The sequence below is a fragment of the Rhodofomes roseus genome (genome assembly GCF_022264815.1).
Source record: "Rhodofomes roseus strain CIRM-BRFM 1785 chromosome Unknown C8Q71scaffold_3, whole genome shotgun sequence".
Classification (NCBI taxonomy): domain Eukaryota; kingdom Fungi; phylum Basidiomycota; class Agaricomycetes; order Polyporales; family Fomitopsidaceae; genus Rhodofomes; species Rhodofomes roseus.
The window spans coordinates 1104367-1123709 of record NW_025952959.1 but is presented as its reverse complement, the minus strand read 5'-3'; the positions used below and the strand labels follow the sequence as shown (position 1 = coordinate 1123709).

Genomic DNA, 19343 nt, shown 5'->3' with positions numbered 1-19343 from the left:
GCCTCCGTCTCCTGCCCCCTCTCCGCCGCAATTTGCAGCGGCCCCAGCTATTTGACCCAGACGCAGCGGCCCCGGACCCCTCTGGGTCTCTCAGGCGACCGTGCTTCCCTTCGCTGCCCGCCTTCGCGATCACCCACCCGCTGCCTTCTCGCTGCCTGCCCCGGCCCGCGCTGCCCTGCGAGCACGCCTCCGTATCGCCGGGTTTATCTCCCAGCAGCCCCGGCCACGCACGCAGTTCCCCGTCCCACCTCATCATTCCAAGCCCCGTACACAAGCCGGCCCCTGTCCGTCGCGCTGACGTCGCTCTTCTCGTACGTGTCAATCACCTCTGCCTCAGCATCCCAGGCCGCCGGCCGTACTAATATAACCCTACCCCCTTCTCGCGCCCCTCTCCCCACCCACCTCCCCGCCCATGCCATGCACACCGCCGTCCGTGTCAAGATGGAACCAGCTCCCCCGCCCCCGCCCCCGCCTCCGCCCCCGCAGGACAAGGTCGTAGCACGCCCATACAAGTGTCCCTACCCGCTCTGCGGCCGGGCATTCAGCCGATTAGAGCACCAGGTACGTAACGCCCCCGCCCCGCACTTCCGGCGTTAATCACATGGCCCACCCCGCAGACGCGGCACATCCGCACGCACACTGGCGAGAAGCCCTTCGAGTGCACATTCCCTGGCTGCGAGAAGCGCTTCTCGCGCTCCGACGAGCTCACTCGTCACTCCCGCATACACAACAACCACCACAACGCCGCTCACCCGCACCATGACCCCCCACATCACGTCGGTGGCGCGCCCGCCGCCGGCAGCAGCCACCGCGGCAAGGCCAAGGCCAAGGGCGAGTACGACGACGAGGGCATGGAGCTGAGCAGTCGGCAAGCAGCACTGGAGGCGGACAGCGTCAGGGTGCAGAAGAAGGCGCGAAGCCGTGCTAACAGCGACGACGAGGTGCGTCCCGGACTTACCCCGGAGTGGCTATATGCGTCACTTCCCCGCCGTGCATACTCACACCCGCCCGCGCAGGACGACTCGTATGCTCGCCCGACCGCGCTCTTCACCACCGACCCCACCGCCTACGACTACCCTGGCCCCGGCTTCCACCCCCGCCGCGGGCCCCTCGACCCCGCCCTCGCAGCGGCCCTGCCCACGTCCGCCCCCGCACACACCACCGCCTTCTCCGCGCTGTCGAGCGTTGCCATGGAGGAGCTCTACGCACTCGAACGCAGCGAGGCACTGCGCCGCGCGGAGTACGAGATCCGGCACAGCGAGGCGCTGCGCAGGGCGGAGTACGAGGCCCGGCACGCCGAGATCCTCTCCTTCCACGGCCGGTTATCCAAGAGCGCAGCGAACACGCCGCTCAACACGCCCTTCTACCCCCCAGCACCCCACGCGGAGGACACAGGCTACTTCGGCACGAGCAGGGAGCGCGAGCGCCCGCTCGTCGCCGCGATGGATGACGAGCACCTCGTGGACGGCCGCCGGCGGATGAGCCTGAGCGCCGCGCGGAGAGACGTGTTTGCCGCGCACCCGCTCGCGAGCGGACACGTCGTCGACGCGTCGCATGCGCGTAATGCACCCGGGCATGCCCCGCCGCACGCGCACGCGCATGCACACGCGCCGTGGGCACAGCCGTACCACGCCGCGTCCGCGCCGCACCGCCAGCGCCTCCATGTCGGCCACGACGACTCGCCCTCGCCCATCTCCTCGGACTCGGACTCCGTCCAGCCCGCGCTGTCCCCCCCGCACGCGCATGCATCTGCGCACCACTCTGCGGCGCAGGCGCATGCGGCGTCAGAGCATGCGCTGCCCAGTCAGTATGCCACGCCCAGTACGAGCCCCTTCCTTGGAGGCCTCCGCACACTCAACATCCACTCGGGCACGCCCTCGCGCGCACCGTCGCCCTTCCGACTGCCCCCGGCGATAGAGACCCCGGATGAGTACATGCATCCCTACGAGTCGCGCACGCGCAAGGCGCAGAGCGTCGCAGGGAGCCCGCCGGGAAGCGGGCTGCTCAGCCGGAAACGCGGGAGCTCAGGCGACCTGGTGTCGTACGCGTCCTTCGGGGGACACACAGCGCCACTCGACTACTCTGCGCACGTCGGCGTCGGCCACGGCTTCCAGGCGCCCTACACGCACGAGCGCACCGCGATCCCGACGCCGCAGCTGAGCAGCGGCCCGAGCAGCTCCGGGAGCTCGCCCAGGAGCCACGCGCACTCGCTCGGGAGCCACGGCGCGGGCAGCGCGTCGAGCTCGCGCGCGCCCTCCCCGCCGCACGGACACCACCCCGGCGCCTCGCCGCACCCGCACCACCCGCACCACCACCACCTCGCGCACTCGGTGCGCGTCGCGTTCGGGATGACGCCGATCCACCCACGCCGCTCCGCGTTCGTCGAGATGCCCCCGCCGCCCGAGTACCCGGGCGTGCTGTCCGCCGCGTCCGTGCCCGTCTCCCGCGCGGCGTCTCCGCCGATCAAGCTCCCGCCGCTGAAGCTGCCCTCGTCCCCGTCGTCGCCGCACCAGCGTGCGATGAGTCTCTCCGAAGACCCCGCAGAGGCCGTCCAGGAGAAGGTGGAGCTCCCGCACTTCCGCGAGTTCGCGGCGGCGACGGGATACCGCGCGGGTGCGCGTGGGGCCGCCGAGCATGGCTCGTAGCCTGTGCGAGCGTGAGTGCGCCGTGCGCCCGCGACGCTGCGCTTGTCGTCTCCTGGTGTGTGGCGGGGTGCTTGTCGGCCTAATATCGGCAGAGGCGGAATGGCGCCGTTGCCCCCGCTGCTCGACGTCCGTCGTGCCCTTCTTCTGATCCATCCCCATGGTCCGTCGATGTTTCTCTCAGTCTCCGTTAAGTCTCCCGCGCAAGAAGTGTATTCTCTACCACTACGCTACTCTACTTGGTCCGATAAATAGCTACCCTTACCGCATACCCCTCTCGCACAAGTCATCCCATAGAAGTTCTGCATCCCCGCTCCCGCCCCCGCTGCTAGTATTACTTAGTGCTCCTGCCATTGCTTGCTCCCGACACGATGGACATGGATGTTCCCGCCTGTTTAGAAGAATCCACCGATAGAACGCTTGCTGAGCTGTGTCGCCCCCTACCTTTTTGTTGATGTACATGTGTCCCCGTAGTGACTAGTGCTAGTGACCCGCACCACACCCTCCGCTTATTACGTTAATCTAGTGCGTGCGTGCGACTACCGCCGCCGACTCTGCCCTGGTTTGAATCGTCTCGCTTGCCGAGTGTGATGGTCCCGATGGACGCTTTATTGTAGCCTGCCGAATTATTTACTTGTATCGCAGTGTAGCATCGGGATCGGATTCTCCGCATCAACGGCGAGTGCCCGTGAGAGTGCACCGCGAGCTTTGTATAGCTGAGTGAAACAGGCCATGCTGTTTCCCCGTCGTGGTTACGCAATAAGAACGATATTTAAGCGTTGCGGTCTCTGAGGTAGTCACGAAGGTTCTCAGGCAACAGCTTCGTGGTAGTCACAGGCTACAAACGCAAGTACAATTTGAGGAACGCACTGATACAAGAGCACACGCACAAAGCTTTCAGTAAATCAAGTAAAGATGGTAGCCATCGCACCAGGAATCCGCCCTACTACATCTCCAGACCGAACATACTACGGCCTTGCGCGGCCTGGGCAGCCAGTACGGGATTGAAGGAGCTACGTAAAAACAGCCTCAGGAAAAAGGATCACTCCAATGATCCTCAGGAACGGACTTACCGAGGGTCAGGGCCGCGCGGAAGCCTAAGGCCCATGCGAGGACCAGTCTTCTCCTTGTAAATACTGTCAGGCAGTGGCCTTCCCATGCTACCATCGCACGACGTCAGCTGCGATGAGTGACACGAACAGACGTACTCACCGGCAGAAGTCGCAAGTGCAGGGCTTGCTCCCCGTCCCGTGGTGGTCGCAGCCGTAGTTCACGCCGCCGTCCATGCCGCAGCACGTCCACCGGAAGCCCTGGGGCCACTTCTTGAAGAAGAGAGACTTCTTGCCCTTGCAGTCGACCTCGAACTTGCGCTTCAGGTCATCGGCCTCCTCGATCAGGACGTTACCCCAGCCCATGCGGTCCCCGGACTCGGGATCCGTGTACTCCCAGGTTATGAGCTCCAGCTTGCCTGGATGGAGCGTAGATGATCATGAGCGCTGGCTGGGGCGGTTTTGGACTAGCGAGGACACACTGGCGCACCTTCGTGCATTGAGCCATCACGACAGCCGCTGTACTTGTCGTACCACCGGTCCGAGTCGCTACACAGCTCCTTATGGCTAGCCCAGTCTTGTTTCTGGCATTCGGAGTTCTGTTTGGGGAAACATGATCGCGCCCACTCAGCACGATCGCAACAACTCTACCAGTGCGCGCTACCTACACAGTAGAGCGCGCCGCGGCAGCGCGAGCAACGCTTGAAATCTTTTGTCATTGCCTCCTTGCGGCAGTAGAAGCATTGTGAAGTGTCGGCCATGCTCAAGCTGGTCAACGTCGGCGATGGCGATACGATCGAGTTGCACTCACGAGCGCCTGATCATAGGTACCCTCAAGCCACTTGGCGGGAAGGACCGCTCCCGGGCCGCCTGCCACTGTTTTGTCATTCACTGCTCAGACTGTAGTCTGCGCCAATATCAATCATACTACGTAGTAGTAGTACGGTAGTACAGTGTGTCCATCGGCAGCTCGGTGATAGCTGGCATTGTACATAGGATAAAGCTCGAAATGTCATAGACTCAAGGCTGGCACGGAAGGTCACGGTGAAGCTTCATATAGACCGGCGGTTGCGTTGAATCTCGTCACGCTTTGAACATGCCCATAGCCTGAGGTTTAGTCGAAGACAGTACCGCCGTTGACGTTGATTGTTTGACCTTCAATGAGTAAGCTGGTGAGCGCGACGAGGCCTCAAACGAGGGTACATCCTTACCCGTGATGAAGTAGGCCTCGGGTTTGACCAAGTAAGACACCAAGCTGGCAATCACTCCCGGATCTGCTGGAGGTGGTGTGCGCTCAAGCATACCGGTGAGCTGGTGTACAGGATGAGTTCACAAGCGAGCTACGCGAATATGGTGGCAAAGCTATACCTCGAGCATTGTCGTCCCTGGAGCTAAGCCGCGTTCCGCATCTTGTGGATGCATAACTTACTCAACGATTGACCGGTGAGTTTTCGTCAGAATGGCATTATCAGTTAACTCACCCATGGGCGTGTTTATGGCACCAGGCGCGTAAGCATTCACCGTGATGTTATATTTCGCTAACTCTATGGCTGTGGGGCTGTTGAGGGCAGGATGCTCTAGCGGCACGATGGTATCTTCGAACCTGCACATTGTGTCAAACCTCGAACACCGAACTTCGAAGCCGCGTATGCCGAAGCATTGTTGCACCCTGCGGATTTAATGTAAGTGAGGGATTATATCTGTCTTTCGGGTCCCACTGCCTACCTTGCTTTCCAGCAGAAGAGGACGCGCCTGCTTCGACCTTCGTCTCAATGCCCAGAACATAGCGGCTCACACGGACTGACCAATGATTCGACCACCACGGCCTTGCTGAATCATCTGCATTGCAGCGTATTTGTAAGAGAGCATGGTACCCCGGAGATTGATCGCCATGATCTTATCCCATTCTTCTGTTGTCGCTGTAATTGTTTTACTTAACCCAAGAGCAAAGCAGAGACAGATGATTACTCACAGTCCACAAGTTCTGCGGCATAAAGGTATCCAGCGTTAGCAACCATCTGCAACCGAGATCAATGATTTAACACTATTGGAACAACTGTGGGTGCGCAGACGGACCACATCTATTCCCCCGAGCTGTTCAATGACGGATGCCGTCATGACCTGAACGTCATTCTCAGACGAAATGTCGGCGACAGCGACCATAGCCTGTTGGCCTCCCGGGCCGCTATGCTCTATTTCGGCGACGACCTTTTGCAGCTCCTGCCGCTTCGACGGCATGTCGTTCACGGCGACATTGAGGCCATCCTTCGCTAGACGGAGAGCGATTGCTCGTCCGATCCCTTGAGCCGCGCCAGTAATAAGGGCAATTCGCCTGAGGGGTGTTGCTGCCATGGTATGAGGATGTGGGTCCTAGAGAGAAGTCGCGTACTGAGGTAACTATTAGTACCTCGCATTATAAGGTTTATCGTTCGCAACCTCACCTGAGTCAGAGCATGACGGTTGCATTGTCCTGAACTGAGGTTCAAGTTTCCGATAAGCATAGAAGCGGGACAATCAACGTACGATACACATCCAATCAATGAGATACTTCGCTTTGGGCCTAGATTCATGCCGCGAGGATGCTGCGTATAGGTATGTACTGGGAACATTTCGACCGCAAGCCGCAAATCAGAGCAAGAGCCGGTCATTGGAGTAACATTGGTGGAATGGAACACCGTGTCCTTCTTCGCGCGATCATTGCGCTCGTCATCCCCATGGCGCATTCGGTCGCCGATGGCGCCGGGACCTGCCTCAGGAAGTTGAGTAGGTGGAAGCGCCTAGGAGATAGTCCAGCAGGCCGTCTGCGACCTACTATGTTGGGGGAGATGATGCCGCCTTGGACATGAGGATGTGAAGCTTTGGGAAATGACAGGCTAGTTGACGGCGGGTATTCGCGTGCTCTACACGATATTGCCATACCTCGGAGTGAGGAGAATGACGACTGTCCTTACGGTCTAGCTTGGAGTTCGAGTGACGTGTCAGATAAATAGAAGTCGGACAGAAAGACACAGACGCACGTCCGATCTGGGGAGAGCAGGGCGACACCTAGACTCTTGCCACATGGAAGCCGAGGGAACGGGTGTGTATGCAAACGCCTTCGGAGGGAATCAAAACAAAGCCGCTATACAGGGCGAGAACACAACACATAGGCAAGACAGAGTACTCGACACGCCATTTGTCTGGTGGCGCTGTCTACGCGCTCGCGATGCCAGTGACGTGCACCGGACCCCGTCCCCATTCAATTTGTCTTGAATGACTCCACCGTTGCAAAGTCTACCTGAGTTAGAAATCCTTGATACACGACGGGACGGTACGCATTCGAAAATCGCCTCACTTTGTGCGCTGGTATGCTATGTTCGGATTCAGTCCTAGTACAGGTGACGTCGCCAAGGATGGCTGCTGGATACGTACCTTAGGGAAAGCGCCGGCGCAATCTTCAATACCCATACTGCTTTCAGCAACCAAAAATCGCAGGTTAAAGTCCAAATGTATATATGACAAATCTAAGATGCTCACATTAGACTAGATGACGGCGTCCCAAAATCGGGTGGTACGCTAGCAAGATTGATTGTGGCTGCATATATCCGAGCCCATTGTCTACACGGCGCTGTCAGTCGTTGCTCAGCACATTAGTCACCTGTGCGGAGGAAGTATGATGATATCGTGACTGCGATGCAAACGCTCTATTCCTGAGCAAACGCAACATGATAGTGAGCCGTCTACTAGAACACACGACAAACTTGAATGAACACAGGGTTCAATTACACATTCGAAGTGTCTGCGAACAGTCCCGCACTGTCAACATGCGTCTCTGCACGAGTGCGGGGAACCTCTTCTCCAACGCCTCCCTTGTTTCTGCGAAACCCAAAGCGCCCTGGTGGATGAACAAAACATTCTGGACCGTCTTGAATCCATTGCTGGATAAGATGGCCTCAATGTCGTCCCATATCGGCGAGTCAAGCTGTGCAGGCATGTGCAACCAGATGTCGAACGTCAGGTTTTGCAGTGGCAGATGGGCGACTTGGAGGAGCAGCGCAGGGACCCAGGGCATGAAATGTCGATCCAAGTCAAGTATCCGGAGATGCAGTGAGCGAAGCGACACGTTGCGAGACAAGTTGAAGCACGTCCGGACATCTGCATACAGAGGAACAGTCACTTCGGGCATCTAGGAGATCCTACAGGCCAAAGACTTACCGACACGCCGTGGGACACTATCGAGCCTTATCCCGAGCTGCAGGTACTCGAGCACATCCCCAAGATGACGGAGAAAATTGCCCACAACCTCAAGCTCCCGGCCCATTACACATTTGAAGGTGACAACGCGCAGTATCTTGAGGCTTGGCGTGTGGCGCAGCCAAGAAACGACGAGGTCGGCTCTCGAGTAATTAACGATGGTAAAGGAAGTGAGGCAGAGGTCCAGGCGGGAAGGAAGCACTCGCGCAGGCACACCCCAGCTCACGCAGTCAAGGCTGAGCGCGAACGGCGACGCTTGCCCTTGCTCCCTCCGAGGAGCAAATGTCGAAATGAAGTCCGCGAGGGCGTCTATGTGCTCGAAATCGCACGAGCAGATCCGGAGCTCCCGGATACCCCGGTAGCGCGACAGATTTTCATAAAAAGCGGGCATGACTGGGTAACCCGCGAGGTCACTGAATCGGACGTAGGAGAAGCCAATCGTCTTGAGGCGCTTGAGGCGCACGGGAAGCGCGACGGTGTGATGGATCCAGACGAATGGTTCTCGTCTCATGAAGTGCCGGTATGTGTTGAAAAACAACTCTTGCACGAACGGAGCGACGTCCGGCGAGGTGAACAAGAGCTTGCAGAAGCGATTGAGAGCATCGACGCTGTTGATCGTAATGGCGCGGAAGATATGGGACTTGCTCGAGCGGTGCAATGCACGCGAGGCAAGCGAACAAGCGCGTAGGGCGTCGACGTCGCTGTGGCAAAAGTCAACGATGTAGTCGCATAACTCTTGAGGAAGCATGACGTCCCCCCGCCTTAGCTACCCACCATGTGCGCGATCAGCACTTGCAAAAGACACAGTTCGACGGGAAGTACATACCTGCGACGTCCGGATACCAGAGGGCTGGGCGGAAAGCTCGGTCAGCAGTTGCTCTTATGTATGGTTCAAAAGCGCTTAGGACGATATACCAATGACACTGTGGCGCCTGTGGCCCAAGCCGACTGCTATCGAGGCGCTGCGGATGCGTGTCAACTACTGGCGTAGACAGTGGACACTAGTGCGAGATGAAGACGCTTCGCGAGATATATAAGGGATGAGAGAAAGGCAATCACGTCACCCTTCATGAACACTAGTGACACGAGGCGCAAGGCATATAGAACCGGAGTCGAGCAACAATAAGCACGGCGTTGCCATAGACGATACGCTAGAGTTGACTAAAGTAGGGTATAAGCTAGAACAAGCCCACAGACGTGCGAGTCAGAGACACAAGGGCAGACCGGGAAGCGGGGACAAGGAACAGAACATAAGGGCTGAGGAAACCTGGCGCTCACAATCCAACGACCTCCACGAGGTCTCCGTCCTCAAGATCAGCGCCACCAATCTCCGATGATGGGTTCAGTTTGTCGCCGTCTACCATCAACCTAGGACCCTCTGCATTCTTCCCTTTCCCTTTCTTCCCAACAGGACCGCCGATATTGGGATATAGGTCGGCCAACCCGGCCTTTTTCAGAAAGCCTTTGACGATAGCTTCACATGTCGTTGAAGGACGGACCGTGAGCGTGATGTCCTTCGTTTTCCCGGAGCGCAGCGTCAAACGGAACTTGTCGTCTTCCTCGTCTTCGCCTGCCGTCGAATACGAGCCAGCTTCGGGCTCGGGCTCAGGTGAAAGCTCCTCCAGGATTACGGAAGGCGATCGATTGCCAGACGGGGAACCTGTCTGATAGTGGTCGTGTGGCTGAACGGACATAGATCGCTGGCGCCGGGCCTCTTGAAGGTACTCGTAGGTAATTCTGTCACAGACCTCTGAAAGGCGATCACTACGCAGAGTTAAGCGCAAGTTTCAATTACACGTACCTAGCTCAGCTTCGGCCCAAAGGCCAATGCTGTGCGGTGTCGCTGAGGGGAACACCCTCTTGTCATCGTAGCTCAATATGACATTGTCCGTGATGACCTCGGCCAAATCGGCCACTTCCTCTGTCAGCGCATGGAATGAATCATGCTGTGAACCCGTTAGAACATTATGTGGCCTGTAAAGTACTGAGGCCACTCACGCGCTTGACTTTGAAACCCCAGATCTGTTGCCGAGCCACTGGGTTCTTTGGATGTGGAACCCATTTAACCCTGATAGTCACTATTGGGGGACCGCCTATGTCAGGTGCGGCGGAACCTTCTCGTGCGCGCTCGGCCGCCGACGACTTCATTTCTTGGGCTATCGAGGCGAGTTCAGGGTCGAGTTCGATGTTGTCGAGTGAGTCTTCGACGATCTCAATAGGCGCGGCTAGGCGGGGAACAGACCCCATGATCTGACTGTCTCATAGTTCAGCTTTTTGAAGGCGGGAAGATGGTGGTCCACTCACCGAATAGCTTCACGAGCGTGTTGCCTGGCGTGCTCCGGCACGGCAGGGGGAGGTGTGATTGACTTTGAGCGACTGCGAGAGCGTTTGGCGTCCCTGCGCTCATCGCGCTCCGGCTCACGACGGCGCTTTCCTTTGAGTGCTGGCTGAATGAGGTCCAGTATTTCATCCTCGTCCGAAGATATCAGGGTACTGCAAAGCATGAGGGAGAATATTTGCCAAGTTAACTATGACACACACATTTCCTTAGCAGGCATCCTAGTCCAGCTCGGCAGGGCTTCATCATGCTCTGGCTTCTTGTTGTGTTTCTTCCGTCGACGAGGCGTTGCATTGACGCCCTCGTTATCGTCATCCGATATCTCAATGACCTGCTGCTTAGCTTCCTGCGCTGGACACCCCGCATACAGTCAGGCTTTCCAACCAAGTCAGCCAGAGACGCGCGCACCTTCGGCAACTTTATTCAACTTCTTCCATGCTTGTGCAGTGCGGTTACGATTACGCAGAAACAGAGAGTCCTCGTCTTCAGCATTGACGGTGCTCACAGTTGGCGGTGGCGGTGAGAAGCTGGAGGAAGGCTCAGGGGAGAGGGCTGGCACGGGCTGAGCGCGACGCGGTTTCGGTCTCGGGCGCGTGGACATGATCGCGGTCACAGTTAAACGACACGGTCGTGGGAATCTTACCAAATCCGCGAAGGTCATCATGGAATCACATGACCTAGATCTGGAGGTGGCGTCGACTCGAGTCGGTCGACGGTCGCGGTTGCGTCGCGGCGGTCATTGTCCTTTTCGCTGTCGACATCCTCTGCACGACGAGCAGCCTCTTTCTGTATCCATGGCAGATGCACCAGTAGTCTTTAGGAAGTCAAAGCCCAAGAACGTGCAGCGGTCCCGAGTTTCCACTCCCGATGCCGTCGAAAGCACCGGTGACGGCCAGACCGCGGACGTCGAGGACGCAGAGCCGCCGAGTGTACTGGCTACGAAGTTGAAGAAGAAGCTCAAGACACGCGAGAAGCCAAAATCGAGACTTAGCTTTGGGGCAGATGAGGTGAGATGTCTTAGTGCGCCACAGGAGCAGGTGCTGATAACTCGAGGAGGATAGGAAGGAGAAAGCGAGGTGTTCCAGGTGAAGAAATCTAATCTTAGTAGGAAACTCGCGCTCGGACAGCATCCAGCATCGGCAGGGTAAGTCTGCGATCCACCATTTGTTCCTGACCTAATGATCAAGTCCAGGCATTTCAAGCCTGCGGCCATTGACCTCCCCTCGCCGTCGCGATCCGGTTCAAGCGTCAGATACGATGCGGCATATCTCAACGAACTCAAGGCAAACACTCCCAGTGCCAGACCTTCCATGCCAGAAGGGGACTTATCCTACGACGCGGATATGTCAATGGTCGAAGACTCGCTCCCGCAATCGCACATGTCCAGCGTAATCGACCTTTCTGGTGAGCATCGATGTATGCGGGGAACGCAGCCTCTTCTAACAGCGCAATGCAGCTGAACCGGAACTCGAAACCGCCATTCCATCAGCGTCTGCTGTTCAGGTCGCGAAAGAGAAGCGTGAACGCTTGCGGACACTGGGAACAAGCAACACCAGCGAAGATTACATCTCGCTATCCGTCTCAAAACGGAGCGACTTCTCGCAAGGCCCACATCCTGAGAGCCGGTTGATGCGCGAGGAAGATGAGCTTGGGGACGCCGATGATGGTATGTACTTCAACAAAATTGTGGATCCTGGGCCTAATGTGTACTCAGAATATGCCGAGTATACGAGTGCGCAGGAGCGGATTGCGCTCGGCAAGAAGTCAAAGAAAGCGGAAGCTAAGAAACGGCGTGAAGAATTGAACGAACTGATAGCCGATGCGTACGTCTCCTACCTTTGCTCGTGATGCAGCGCTGAAACTCATTGACAGAGAGGAAGTGGATGAGGAAGCAATGGAGTGGGAGCAAGAGCAGCTTCGTCGCGGTGGTCTACGCGTCTCCGAGACTCTTGAGAAGGCACCTAAGCCAACTTACAAGGCAGCACCTAGTACGTGACGACACGCCATCAACCTCCATACACATATTGACGTTTCATGCAGTTCCGCCCATCACTCCCATTCCGACATTAGGAGCTGCAGTCGCTCGGTTGACAACATCGCTTACAGCGCTAACTACATCACATCAGCAAAATACTGCCACAATGGCTTCCCTGGGAGAAGAGCAACTCAAGCTAGACGTGCGAGAGAAAGATATGCGAGAGATGATCGCTAAGGCCGAGGACAAGCGCAGTTGGTTCGCCGCATTTCGGGAGTGGGTCGAGAGCGTCGCTACTTTCTTGGATGAGAAGGTATGCTGCTGTACTTCTCCCGTGTCAGTACGTTCTCACAGACCCCTACAGTACCCTGGGCTCGAGAAGCTCGAAGACGAACAGGTATACCTTCTCAAGGAGCGGGCTGACATGATCGCACAACGAAGGAAAGCAGAAGATGAGGATGACCTTTCCCTTTTCCTGGGCACATTACCCCAAGCAGTGTCTGCAGGTGACGAAGTCGACGATCTCGGCCGTGTGGTTCCCCGTGCCAACCCCGCAGCGTTGCGCCGCGATCGCCTCGACGCGCGGAACAAGCGGCGACTCCTGCGGCGTGCTGGTGGCAAGGCGCAGAATAACGAAGAAGAAGGGTACTCAACGGACTCATCGTTACCACCATCAGATGCAGCCGACTATCAGACGGCGTTGGGCAGAGTGGTGCGTGACGGCAAGGCAATCATGTCCGACGTGCAGGCGGAGGAGTTCAAGAACCCTAGTCGAGGACTTGGGAAGTGGTTCGGCGAATGGCGAACACAGTTCAGCGATAGTTACTCTGGTGCATGGGGTGGCTTGGGCATGGTCGGTGCGTGGGAGTTCTGGACTCGTCTTGAGATCCTCGGTTGGAGTCCTCTGGAGGTTCGTTGGATACAGTCGTAGCCTTGCCCTGCGTCATGGCTGATGTGGCTGATACTTTCGTCCGTAGGATAGCAGGACGCTCGATAGCTTCTCGTGGTACGACGCGCTGTACCAATATTCACGACCCAGTCGACCGGATGACCGAGATGAGGACGAAGAAGCCGAGATGGGCCCTGATGGCGACCTCGTGTCGGCGATGATTTCGACTGCGGTAATTCCCCGTCTGTGCAAGTTGTTGGAGGGAGGGGCATTCGATCCTTACTCCGCCACGGACGTCAGGAAGTTGACGGACCTGGCGGAGCAGATTGAGCTCTCCGTCGAGAGGAGTAATTTAAAGTTCGAGGTAAGGGCCATTCCGTCCTGTCTGTATCTGCCTACATTGACGTTCCATAATACTAGATGCTACTGAAATCCGTCGTCACGGCATTCCAGCTTGCTGTGACGTCGACCGACTCGATCATTTCTCCGTATCTAGCGCTCAACCAGCCGCGCTTTGACCCAGAAGCGATTCCCGCCCGCCGGCGATTCTTGACGCGACGGTATAAGCTACTTCAAAACCTGCTTCAGTGGAGAAGATATACCGGGGAACGGTTCGGCCTTGGACAGCTGGCGCAGAACTTGGTGGGCAGCGATATGTTACCAGTCGCCGAGGGTGGCTGGGAGGTCGGCGGGGAGGAGTCTATGCGCAAGGTATGTGTTTGCTTGACCTTTCTGAAGACCAGTCCTTCTTACTGAATGTTCGTAGGTCGCTGAGCTCATGCCGAATGAGCTGATACCGAAATCACTGAAGACTAGGTTAGGGATATAATCGACTCTTCTGGTGCCCAGATTCGTCTTGACCGACAATCCCACGTGTGCGAAGATTGATGTGTGCCCGAGGTTCTGCACAGCTGTGCAATATTGGGGATGCTCGTGCTGTGGTATGGTTTGCCATCCACGTTCCACGCGGGCATCTCATGCGTTACTCGGGATATCAATACCGAAGCTCTTTGACCCACACGGTCCAGCTCCTTCAGGAGTCTGTCTGCGCCGTGTGTGGCTCGTTCCGCTGTCAGACATCTCGCAGTGAGGTTCCACGGCATTACTGCGATCATGGTTGCGATCGCTGTCGAAATCCTCAGTTCGACTGCGATATTGCGCGTCCCTAAGTGGTCAATATACATATCCATTGGTTCTACCGTACAATGTACCCTCAATCCTCTGCTATCCTCTCGAAGAACTGCTTCAATGTCCCAGCCAAGACGTCAGGCAACGCCTCCGCATCCCTCAGCACGACGTAGTACTCGAATGGGAACGTGTCCAGGTAGCGCTCGACATGCAGATCCATCCGACCGTCGACATTCTTGTACGCAACCTGGTTCATATGCAAGATAGAGTTCTGGTTCTGATCGGATGACGTGCCTGAACCGTCCACGTTGCTGCGGGTGTGCAGAGAGTCGAGGATGATGAACACGACCATGACACGCTGCTCCTCCGCTTTTCGCAAGACCGTCCGTAACTTCTCATGATCCTGGCATATCCCGTCTGAGATGATGATCTCCAGTTGCCAGAGGTCGCCTGCAGACGTAGAACCCATCGCGCGGCGTTCCCTCGCCCGCTCGAGCAGTTCGAGACTGCTCTCAACAAGTGAGAGCACCTGCGTCGCCTTCTGGTCGAAGTGGAAAGCGTCCACGACCCTCATTCCAGCGTGGTCCGTGAACGGCCCGCCTTCGAAGCTGTGCAACACCTCGACCGACTCTCCAAATTTAGCGATGGCGATATCTCCAACTTCGAGCCTGCTCAGGGCCTTGGAGACCAGAGCGAGCGTCTCGTAGGCTAGGTGCACGGAGTGCGATTCGGCCATGGACCGCGAGTCGTCAAGAGCTATCAGGACCTGGTATTCTCGTTGACTGGGCCGGGTACGTCGCAGCCAGATCTTGTCTTTCGTGAACTCGCTGGCGATGTATGGAATGATCTTCTTCATGTTGAGCCGTTTGCCGGTCCGATAGTCGCCCTTCAACCGTGTCGCTTGAGTGGGTTCCAATATGAGCCGAAGTTGCTCGCAAAGCGCGTACGACAGGTCCGTTGTCAGCGACTCGTAGAGACGCCAAATATCACCGGCTCTAGCTGAAGGCTGCCCGTCTGCTTGCCACTCCTTCAACTTGAGCTCCACCTCCCTGGAGAACGCCTCGAGGGGTTGAGGAGCAGCCGACCCATCGGACGGAACAGAAGTGCTATTGGCGGCGCCAGGGACTCCGGGCTTCACATCGGCATGCGTCAGAGCGCGAGCAATGCTTTCAGCGTGAGACTCAGATGTAGTCCCTGCCTTCAATTGCGGAGATGGTGACCGTCCGTCAATAGTGTCCTCGACTGGGCGCTCTTCGTCAGCAGCTGCTGCAGTGGCATGCTTGTCAGGATCATCGGCAGCGAAGTTCAAGTCATTCAGCCTGGCAATGTCTTCTTCCTGCATGGCAGGTCCGAGGGCTTGCGTATGATCAGCTGTATCGTCCGGCTGGAGGTACTCCACCTGGCTCGGTGCACCGGATTGAATCTGCAAGGACTGCTCTGTCGCACCCGTGCTGTCGATGATGTCGTCCAGATGTCGACTGATCTCGCGCAAAGCGTCACCAAGGCTTCGGAGTGGGTTGGTATCGAGTTGGGCGCGGGGAGCAGATGGTCCGCTGCCCTGTTCAGACTGCGCCTTTGAAACAGAATCCAGACCCTGGCTGTGACCGCCATCATGGTCAACATCCGCACCCGCATCACTACAAAATATCAGAAACTGCCGTCCCCATTATGATATCAACTTACACATCATCCAAATTCTGGTGCATCGCAATTTCTTGCGTAGAGTCCATGGTTGACTCAGGGTGGCCTGAGCTTTGTTCCATGAGTTCTTCGTCATTGGCATCAACATCCATTGGCGATTCGTCAGCCTGGGCCGTAGATGCGCCATGACCTTTCCCGGAATCTTGGCCATCTCCACGAAGATCAGGTTTTGCGACTGTCCCTTGACCGTCTTCGTCTGTCGGAGTGTCTTCTTCGACTGGGTCATCGGCGCCATGGTTCGTGTCCTCCATTCGCTGCTGGTCTTCTGCATCGTCAACAGGCAGGCTCTCGTGGACGGGATCGTCTTCGACCGACATAGGTACTTCATCAGGCTCATCCCCCTCGTCAAGACTGAGGTCTTCATCCGTGTCGTGGCCATTGTTGTCCTTCCCAGTGTCAAGGTTCAGGTCGTCTGGTAGGTCCAAAGCATGAGCTTCCGGGACGTGCTCGTCTAGAGGAGCGCCCTGTGGCCTGTTGTCGGCCTCCTCTCCCTCTCCCTGCTCCTCAACGTTGTCATCGGCGACATGGTCGGCTTCTTCCGGGGTGCCTACATCCTCGTCGCGCTTATGGTCCTCGTCAGGTTTACTCTCCGCTCCCTCACTGTCCTTTGCCACCATCTCGGCGTCCTGTTCTCGCTTAGTATCGTCTCGGCTTCTACCTCCATCTTGTTGAGAATCCTGTGGACCCTCCTCGTTTCCCCAAAGCTTCTCGTCAATTGCGGATGGGTCCGACACGTCCACTTCACCTATCCGCTCCTCGGGCTGATCATCGGTCTCCCCCTCTTCCTCTTCCTCTTCCTCTCCGCCTTCTGGTACGTCCTGCATCTGGCCTTCGAAGTCTTCACTCATCTCGAGGGCATTGCCGTCCTCCGCTCTCTCCACATGTTCATCGGCCCCTTCCTCCTCGCCCTGCAAACCCTCAACCTGACTCTCGTCTTGTACATCCTTGCTTACGTTCTCAGCCCCAGACCCCTCGCCAAGCCCGGTCCCGTCTGCCTGCAGTTCCGTACCTTCCGCGCCCTCCCCGCTATCCTCTGTATCTGGCGGTTGACAGAATCCTTCCTTGGCGAGCCTCAACATGACAGAACAGGTAACGTAGTCGAGTTTGAACAAGGCGGCGGTCCAGTTGGTCAGGCGATGTAGATGGTAGCGGGCCAGCTCCAGATACTTTGTCAAGAAAGGCAATATTCTCTTGACTCTCAGCTGCAAGTCGTCCGAGCCACAACCGTCCAGTGAAGCTGATACACTCCGTGCGTGTGCAAGTATACCGTCAATGTTGAGGGCGGTAGTGAATTGCGTTGCAAGGTGAGTATTCGCGCGCACGAATGAGTCCGCGGCGGGATCGGGCGCAGGGTCCGTGGGCGGACATAGAGATAAAAGCGCTTGAATGCTGAGTAACAGAGCTCCGATCAGCATTCCCGTATTGTCGGTGCTGGTCATCGAGTTGCTGGCGACGGACAATGGTTCCATGGACCCGAAGACTGCCAGCCAGCTTTGAATCGGCTCTGTGAAGTAACGGATAATGACTGGGCCCTCAGACCAGCGCTCCAGAGCGTCGTTGACCAGACGCAGATGCTGCGATGCGTTGTTGACGATTTCGAGTTCCTCTGTTGAATGGTTAGGTGGCGCTTCTCGGGAATGACGTAGCAACACGCATACCTGTTAACATAGCAAGTTCGGGGGCCATCTTCACCTTTCGAATCAGAGTAGAGAGGCTCGCAGCATGCTCTCGCGACGATGTGGTGAGTAGTTGTATATCATCGAGCGTCCTCCCTGTGATGATGGTCCTGGGTTGCGTGTCATTATGCTCTCGAAGACGGAGACGCAATTCTTCTAGGGCATGAACCAGTCGACACATGCAGATCTTCATATGAACGATTTGATCCAGAGTAAGCTTAGGCCGAATGACGGCGGCAGAGGTCAACATTTGCATACGAACGACGATGCCATGGAGCTGCTCGAAGGGAGCGCTGACTTTGTCAATGCTATAGGATGAAGATCAGCGGCGGACCACGAGGATTCGATGCCAGACTTACCTGCGGCGATTGTCGATCGCCATTGCGAAACCAGACTCCACAAGCGAAATGCCCCGTTGTAGCTCTCTCGTGCTCACATCTTCGTGATGATGGGAGAGCAGAGCCCTGAGTTCAGGCAGTATATGCGATACACGCCCGAAATAATCATCAGCTCGCCTTGCGCCGTGTTCACAGTGTGCTGGAAACGCCAAGAGCTCTTGTTCCCGGAGCCAGCGCAGGTTGCGTAGCTGCTCTAGCAATCCTGGCTTGACGTTGGCGGATAAGCCGACCCTCTTGAGTTCCTTCAATAGATCGCTCCACGCCCTCCTTTTTCGTGTCAGCAGTGATTTGAGATATCTGCTTCGCTGAGCAGACTGCATATCGGACGGAGGCGATGATTTCGCCAGAGACTCGGAAGTGACGATGATCTCCCTGGCAAACTCATCCAATCCATCAGTCGGCACAGACGCAATGAGAAGCGTCAAACGGTTCGAGACAAGACTGCGGAAATTCTTGTATGTGGTATCCAAGTTTGCGAGATATGGGGCTAGGTCTGCCGCCTGCGAATACGGTGGTATGTCGACGTCGTCTACAATGAGCCATTCGGGTAGCTCTTGCACTTGCTGCCCCGGAACATCCGCAGACGAGACTTGTAAGCAAGCCTGGACTGGCTGCCTGAGGACTTCGCGGAACTTGCGTATAGCCTTGTAGAGTTGTCTGTGCGACCTCTGAGCGCTTTGCTTCAATGCATGCACATTGACGTCTTTCCAGCTCGCCAGCTTCATGTAGTCACGAACGTCCCCCTCTAGCTCTGCTTGTCTGCGCGAGAGGGTTTCCCGTACACGATGTGCGAACTGGTCGTAATACCGCCATGTTGATTGCAGAATTCTGTGGACACGGTCGAAGATCCCGTCGTATTCGTCCGACTTGCTGCGGGCAATGTGGTTCACGTGTCGACCGAAAGCGTGCAGCATGCCCAGACGTGTCTCGTACTGGCCGATAGGCGCAGCAATGATGAACTCGTCCAGAAGGGGCACCAACCCGTCTAGGTAATGCACCACTGCACCGTCTCGTCCAGTTGCCTCCTCCTGCAAGGCTAACACCACGCCGCGGACAGTCGCCTCGTATAACCGGAACCACCAATCAAAGCCGCCCTCTGCGAAAGCCGTAGCCTGCGACTGCAGTAGCCCTTGCCAGGAAGATAGCTCCAGGCGACGCCACTCGACGATGAGGCCAATGAAAGTCTGCTGGTACGTCTTCAAGGTATTGTCGCGGTTCGCATACATCTCCCAATCCTCGATGTGCACGATGAGCTGCTCTAGTGCAGACAAAAGCTTCGCGATAGAGCTAGTCAGGTCGATGCGTAGGATGGCT

General features: G+C 57.0%; 6 protein-coding genes across 6 annotated transcripts; 2 read left to right on the top strand and 4 right to left on the bottom strand.

The window, feature by feature from the left end:
* Window positions 1-441: 441 nt before the first annotated feature.
* On the top strand, window positions 442-2645 carry C8Q71DRAFT_700271 (uncharacterized protein; the record flags this gene model as incomplete). The annotated part of the gene is made up of 3 exons (XM_047920112.1): window positions 442-561; window positions 618-941; window positions 1017-2645. The coding sequence occupies 3 exons, from the start codon at window positions 442-444 to the stop codon at window positions 2643-2645; spliced, it is 2073 nt and encodes a 690-aa protein (XP_047783025.1).
* A 943-nt stretch (window positions 2646-3588) lies between these two features.
* Window positions 3589-4452, bottom strand: C8Q71DRAFT_700219 (uncharacterized protein; the record flags this gene model as incomplete). The annotated part of the gene is made up of 5 exons (XM_047920109.1): window positions 3589-3655; window positions 3716-3802; window positions 3855-4110; window positions 4182-4290; window positions 4360-4452. The coding sequence occupies 5 exons, from the start codon at window positions 4450-4452 to the stop codon at window positions 3589-3591; spliced, it is 612 nt and encodes a 203-aa protein (XP_047783024.1).
* A 153-nt stretch (window positions 4453-4605) lies between these two features.
* C8Q71DRAFT_738489 (uncharacterized protein) lies at window positions 4606-6252 on the bottom strand. The gene is made up of 11 exons (XM_047922661.1): window positions 6215-6252; window positions 6133-6161; window positions 5768-6079; window positions 5664-5709; window positions 5497-5610; window positions 5417-5443; window positions 5295-5360; window positions 5173-5241; window positions 5060-5115; window positions 4903-5002; window positions 4606-4846 (listed from the first exon to the last, which is right to left on the bottom strand). The coding sequence occupies exons 3-11, from the start codon at window positions 6041-6043 to the stop codon at window positions 4806-4808; spliced, it is 795 nt and encodes a 264-aa protein (XP_047783023.1). The 5' UTR covers window positions 6044-6079; window positions 6133-6161; window positions 6215-6252; the 3' UTR covers window positions 4606-4805.
* A 1134-nt stretch (window positions 6253-7386) lies between these two features.
* Window positions 7387-8965, bottom strand: C8Q71DRAFT_345733 (uncharacterized protein). Its single transcript, XM_047917962.1, has 3 exons — window positions 8751-8965; window positions 7886-8690; window positions 7387-7825 (listed from the first exon to the last, which is right to left on the bottom strand). The coding sequence occupies exons 2-3, from the start codon at window positions 8670-8672 to the stop codon at window positions 7449-7451; spliced, it is 1164 nt and encodes a 387-aa protein (XP_047783022.1). The 5' UTR covers window positions 8673-8690; window positions 8751-8965; the 3' UTR covers window positions 7387-7448.
* Window positions 8966-10883, bottom strand: C8Q71DRAFT_345732 (uncharacterized protein). Its single transcript, XM_047917961.1, has 6 exons — window positions 10671-10883; window positions 10466-10613; window positions 10229-10417; window positions 9923-10178; window positions 9726-9870; window positions 8966-9674 (listed from the first exon to the last, which is right to left on the bottom strand). The coding sequence occupies exons 1-6, from the start codon at window positions 10861-10863 to the stop codon at window positions 9199-9201; spliced, it is 1407 nt and encodes a 468-aa protein (XP_047783021.1). The 5' UTR covers window positions 10864-10883; the 3' UTR covers window positions 8966-9198.
* A 105-nt stretch (window positions 10884-10988) lies between these two features.
* C8Q71DRAFT_803670 (nineteen complex-related protein 2-domain-containing protein) lies at window positions 10989-13940 on the top strand (the record flags this gene model as incomplete). The annotated part of the gene is made up of 11 exons (XM_047925976.1): window positions 10989-11269; window positions 11324-11406; window positions 11455-11666; window positions 11719-11928; window positions 11977-12085; window positions 12135-12250; window positions 12303-12550; window positions 12602-13147; window positions 13215-13490; window positions 13547-13837; window positions 13893-13940. Coding segments are annotated over exons 1-11 (2352 nt in total), but the record flags the coding sequence as incomplete, so codon positions are not given.
* Window positions 13941-19343: the final 5403 nt, after the last annotated feature.

Coding starts and splice junctions, on each gene's coding strand:
- C8Q71DRAFT_738489 (XM_047922661.1), bottom strand. CDS start 6,043: ATGGCAGCAACACCCCTCAGGCGAATTGCCCTTATTACTGGCGCGGCT. Junction 5,710..5,767: donor AGCTCGGGGGAATAGATGTG/GTCCGTCTGCGC, acceptor TCTCGGTTGCAG/ATGGTTGCTAACGCTGGATA. Junction 5,611..5,663: donor TGCCGCAGAACTTGTGGACT/GTGAGTAATCAT, acceptor AAACAATTACAG/CGACAACAGAAGAATGGGAT.
- C8Q71DRAFT_345733 (XM_047917962.1), bottom strand. CDS start 8,672: ATGCTTCCTCAAGAGTTATGCGACTACATCGTTGACTTTTGCCACAGC. Junction 7,826..7,885: donor TAGTGTCCCACGGCGTGTCG/GTAAGTCTTTGG, acceptor CTCTGTATGCAG/ATGTCCGGACGTGCTTCAAC.
- C8Q71DRAFT_345732 (XM_047917961.1), bottom strand. CDS start 10,863: ATGTCCACGCGCCCGAGACCGAAACCGCGTCGCGCTCAGCCCGTGCCA. Junction 9,871..9,922: donor GGGGTTTCAAAGTCAAGCGC/GTGAGTGGCCTC, acceptor ACGGGTTCACAG/CATGATTCATTCCATGCGCT. Junction 9,675..9,725: donor TTGGGCCGAAGCTGAGCTAG/GTACGTGTAATT, acceptor ATCGCCTTTCAG/AGGTCTGTGACAGAATTACC.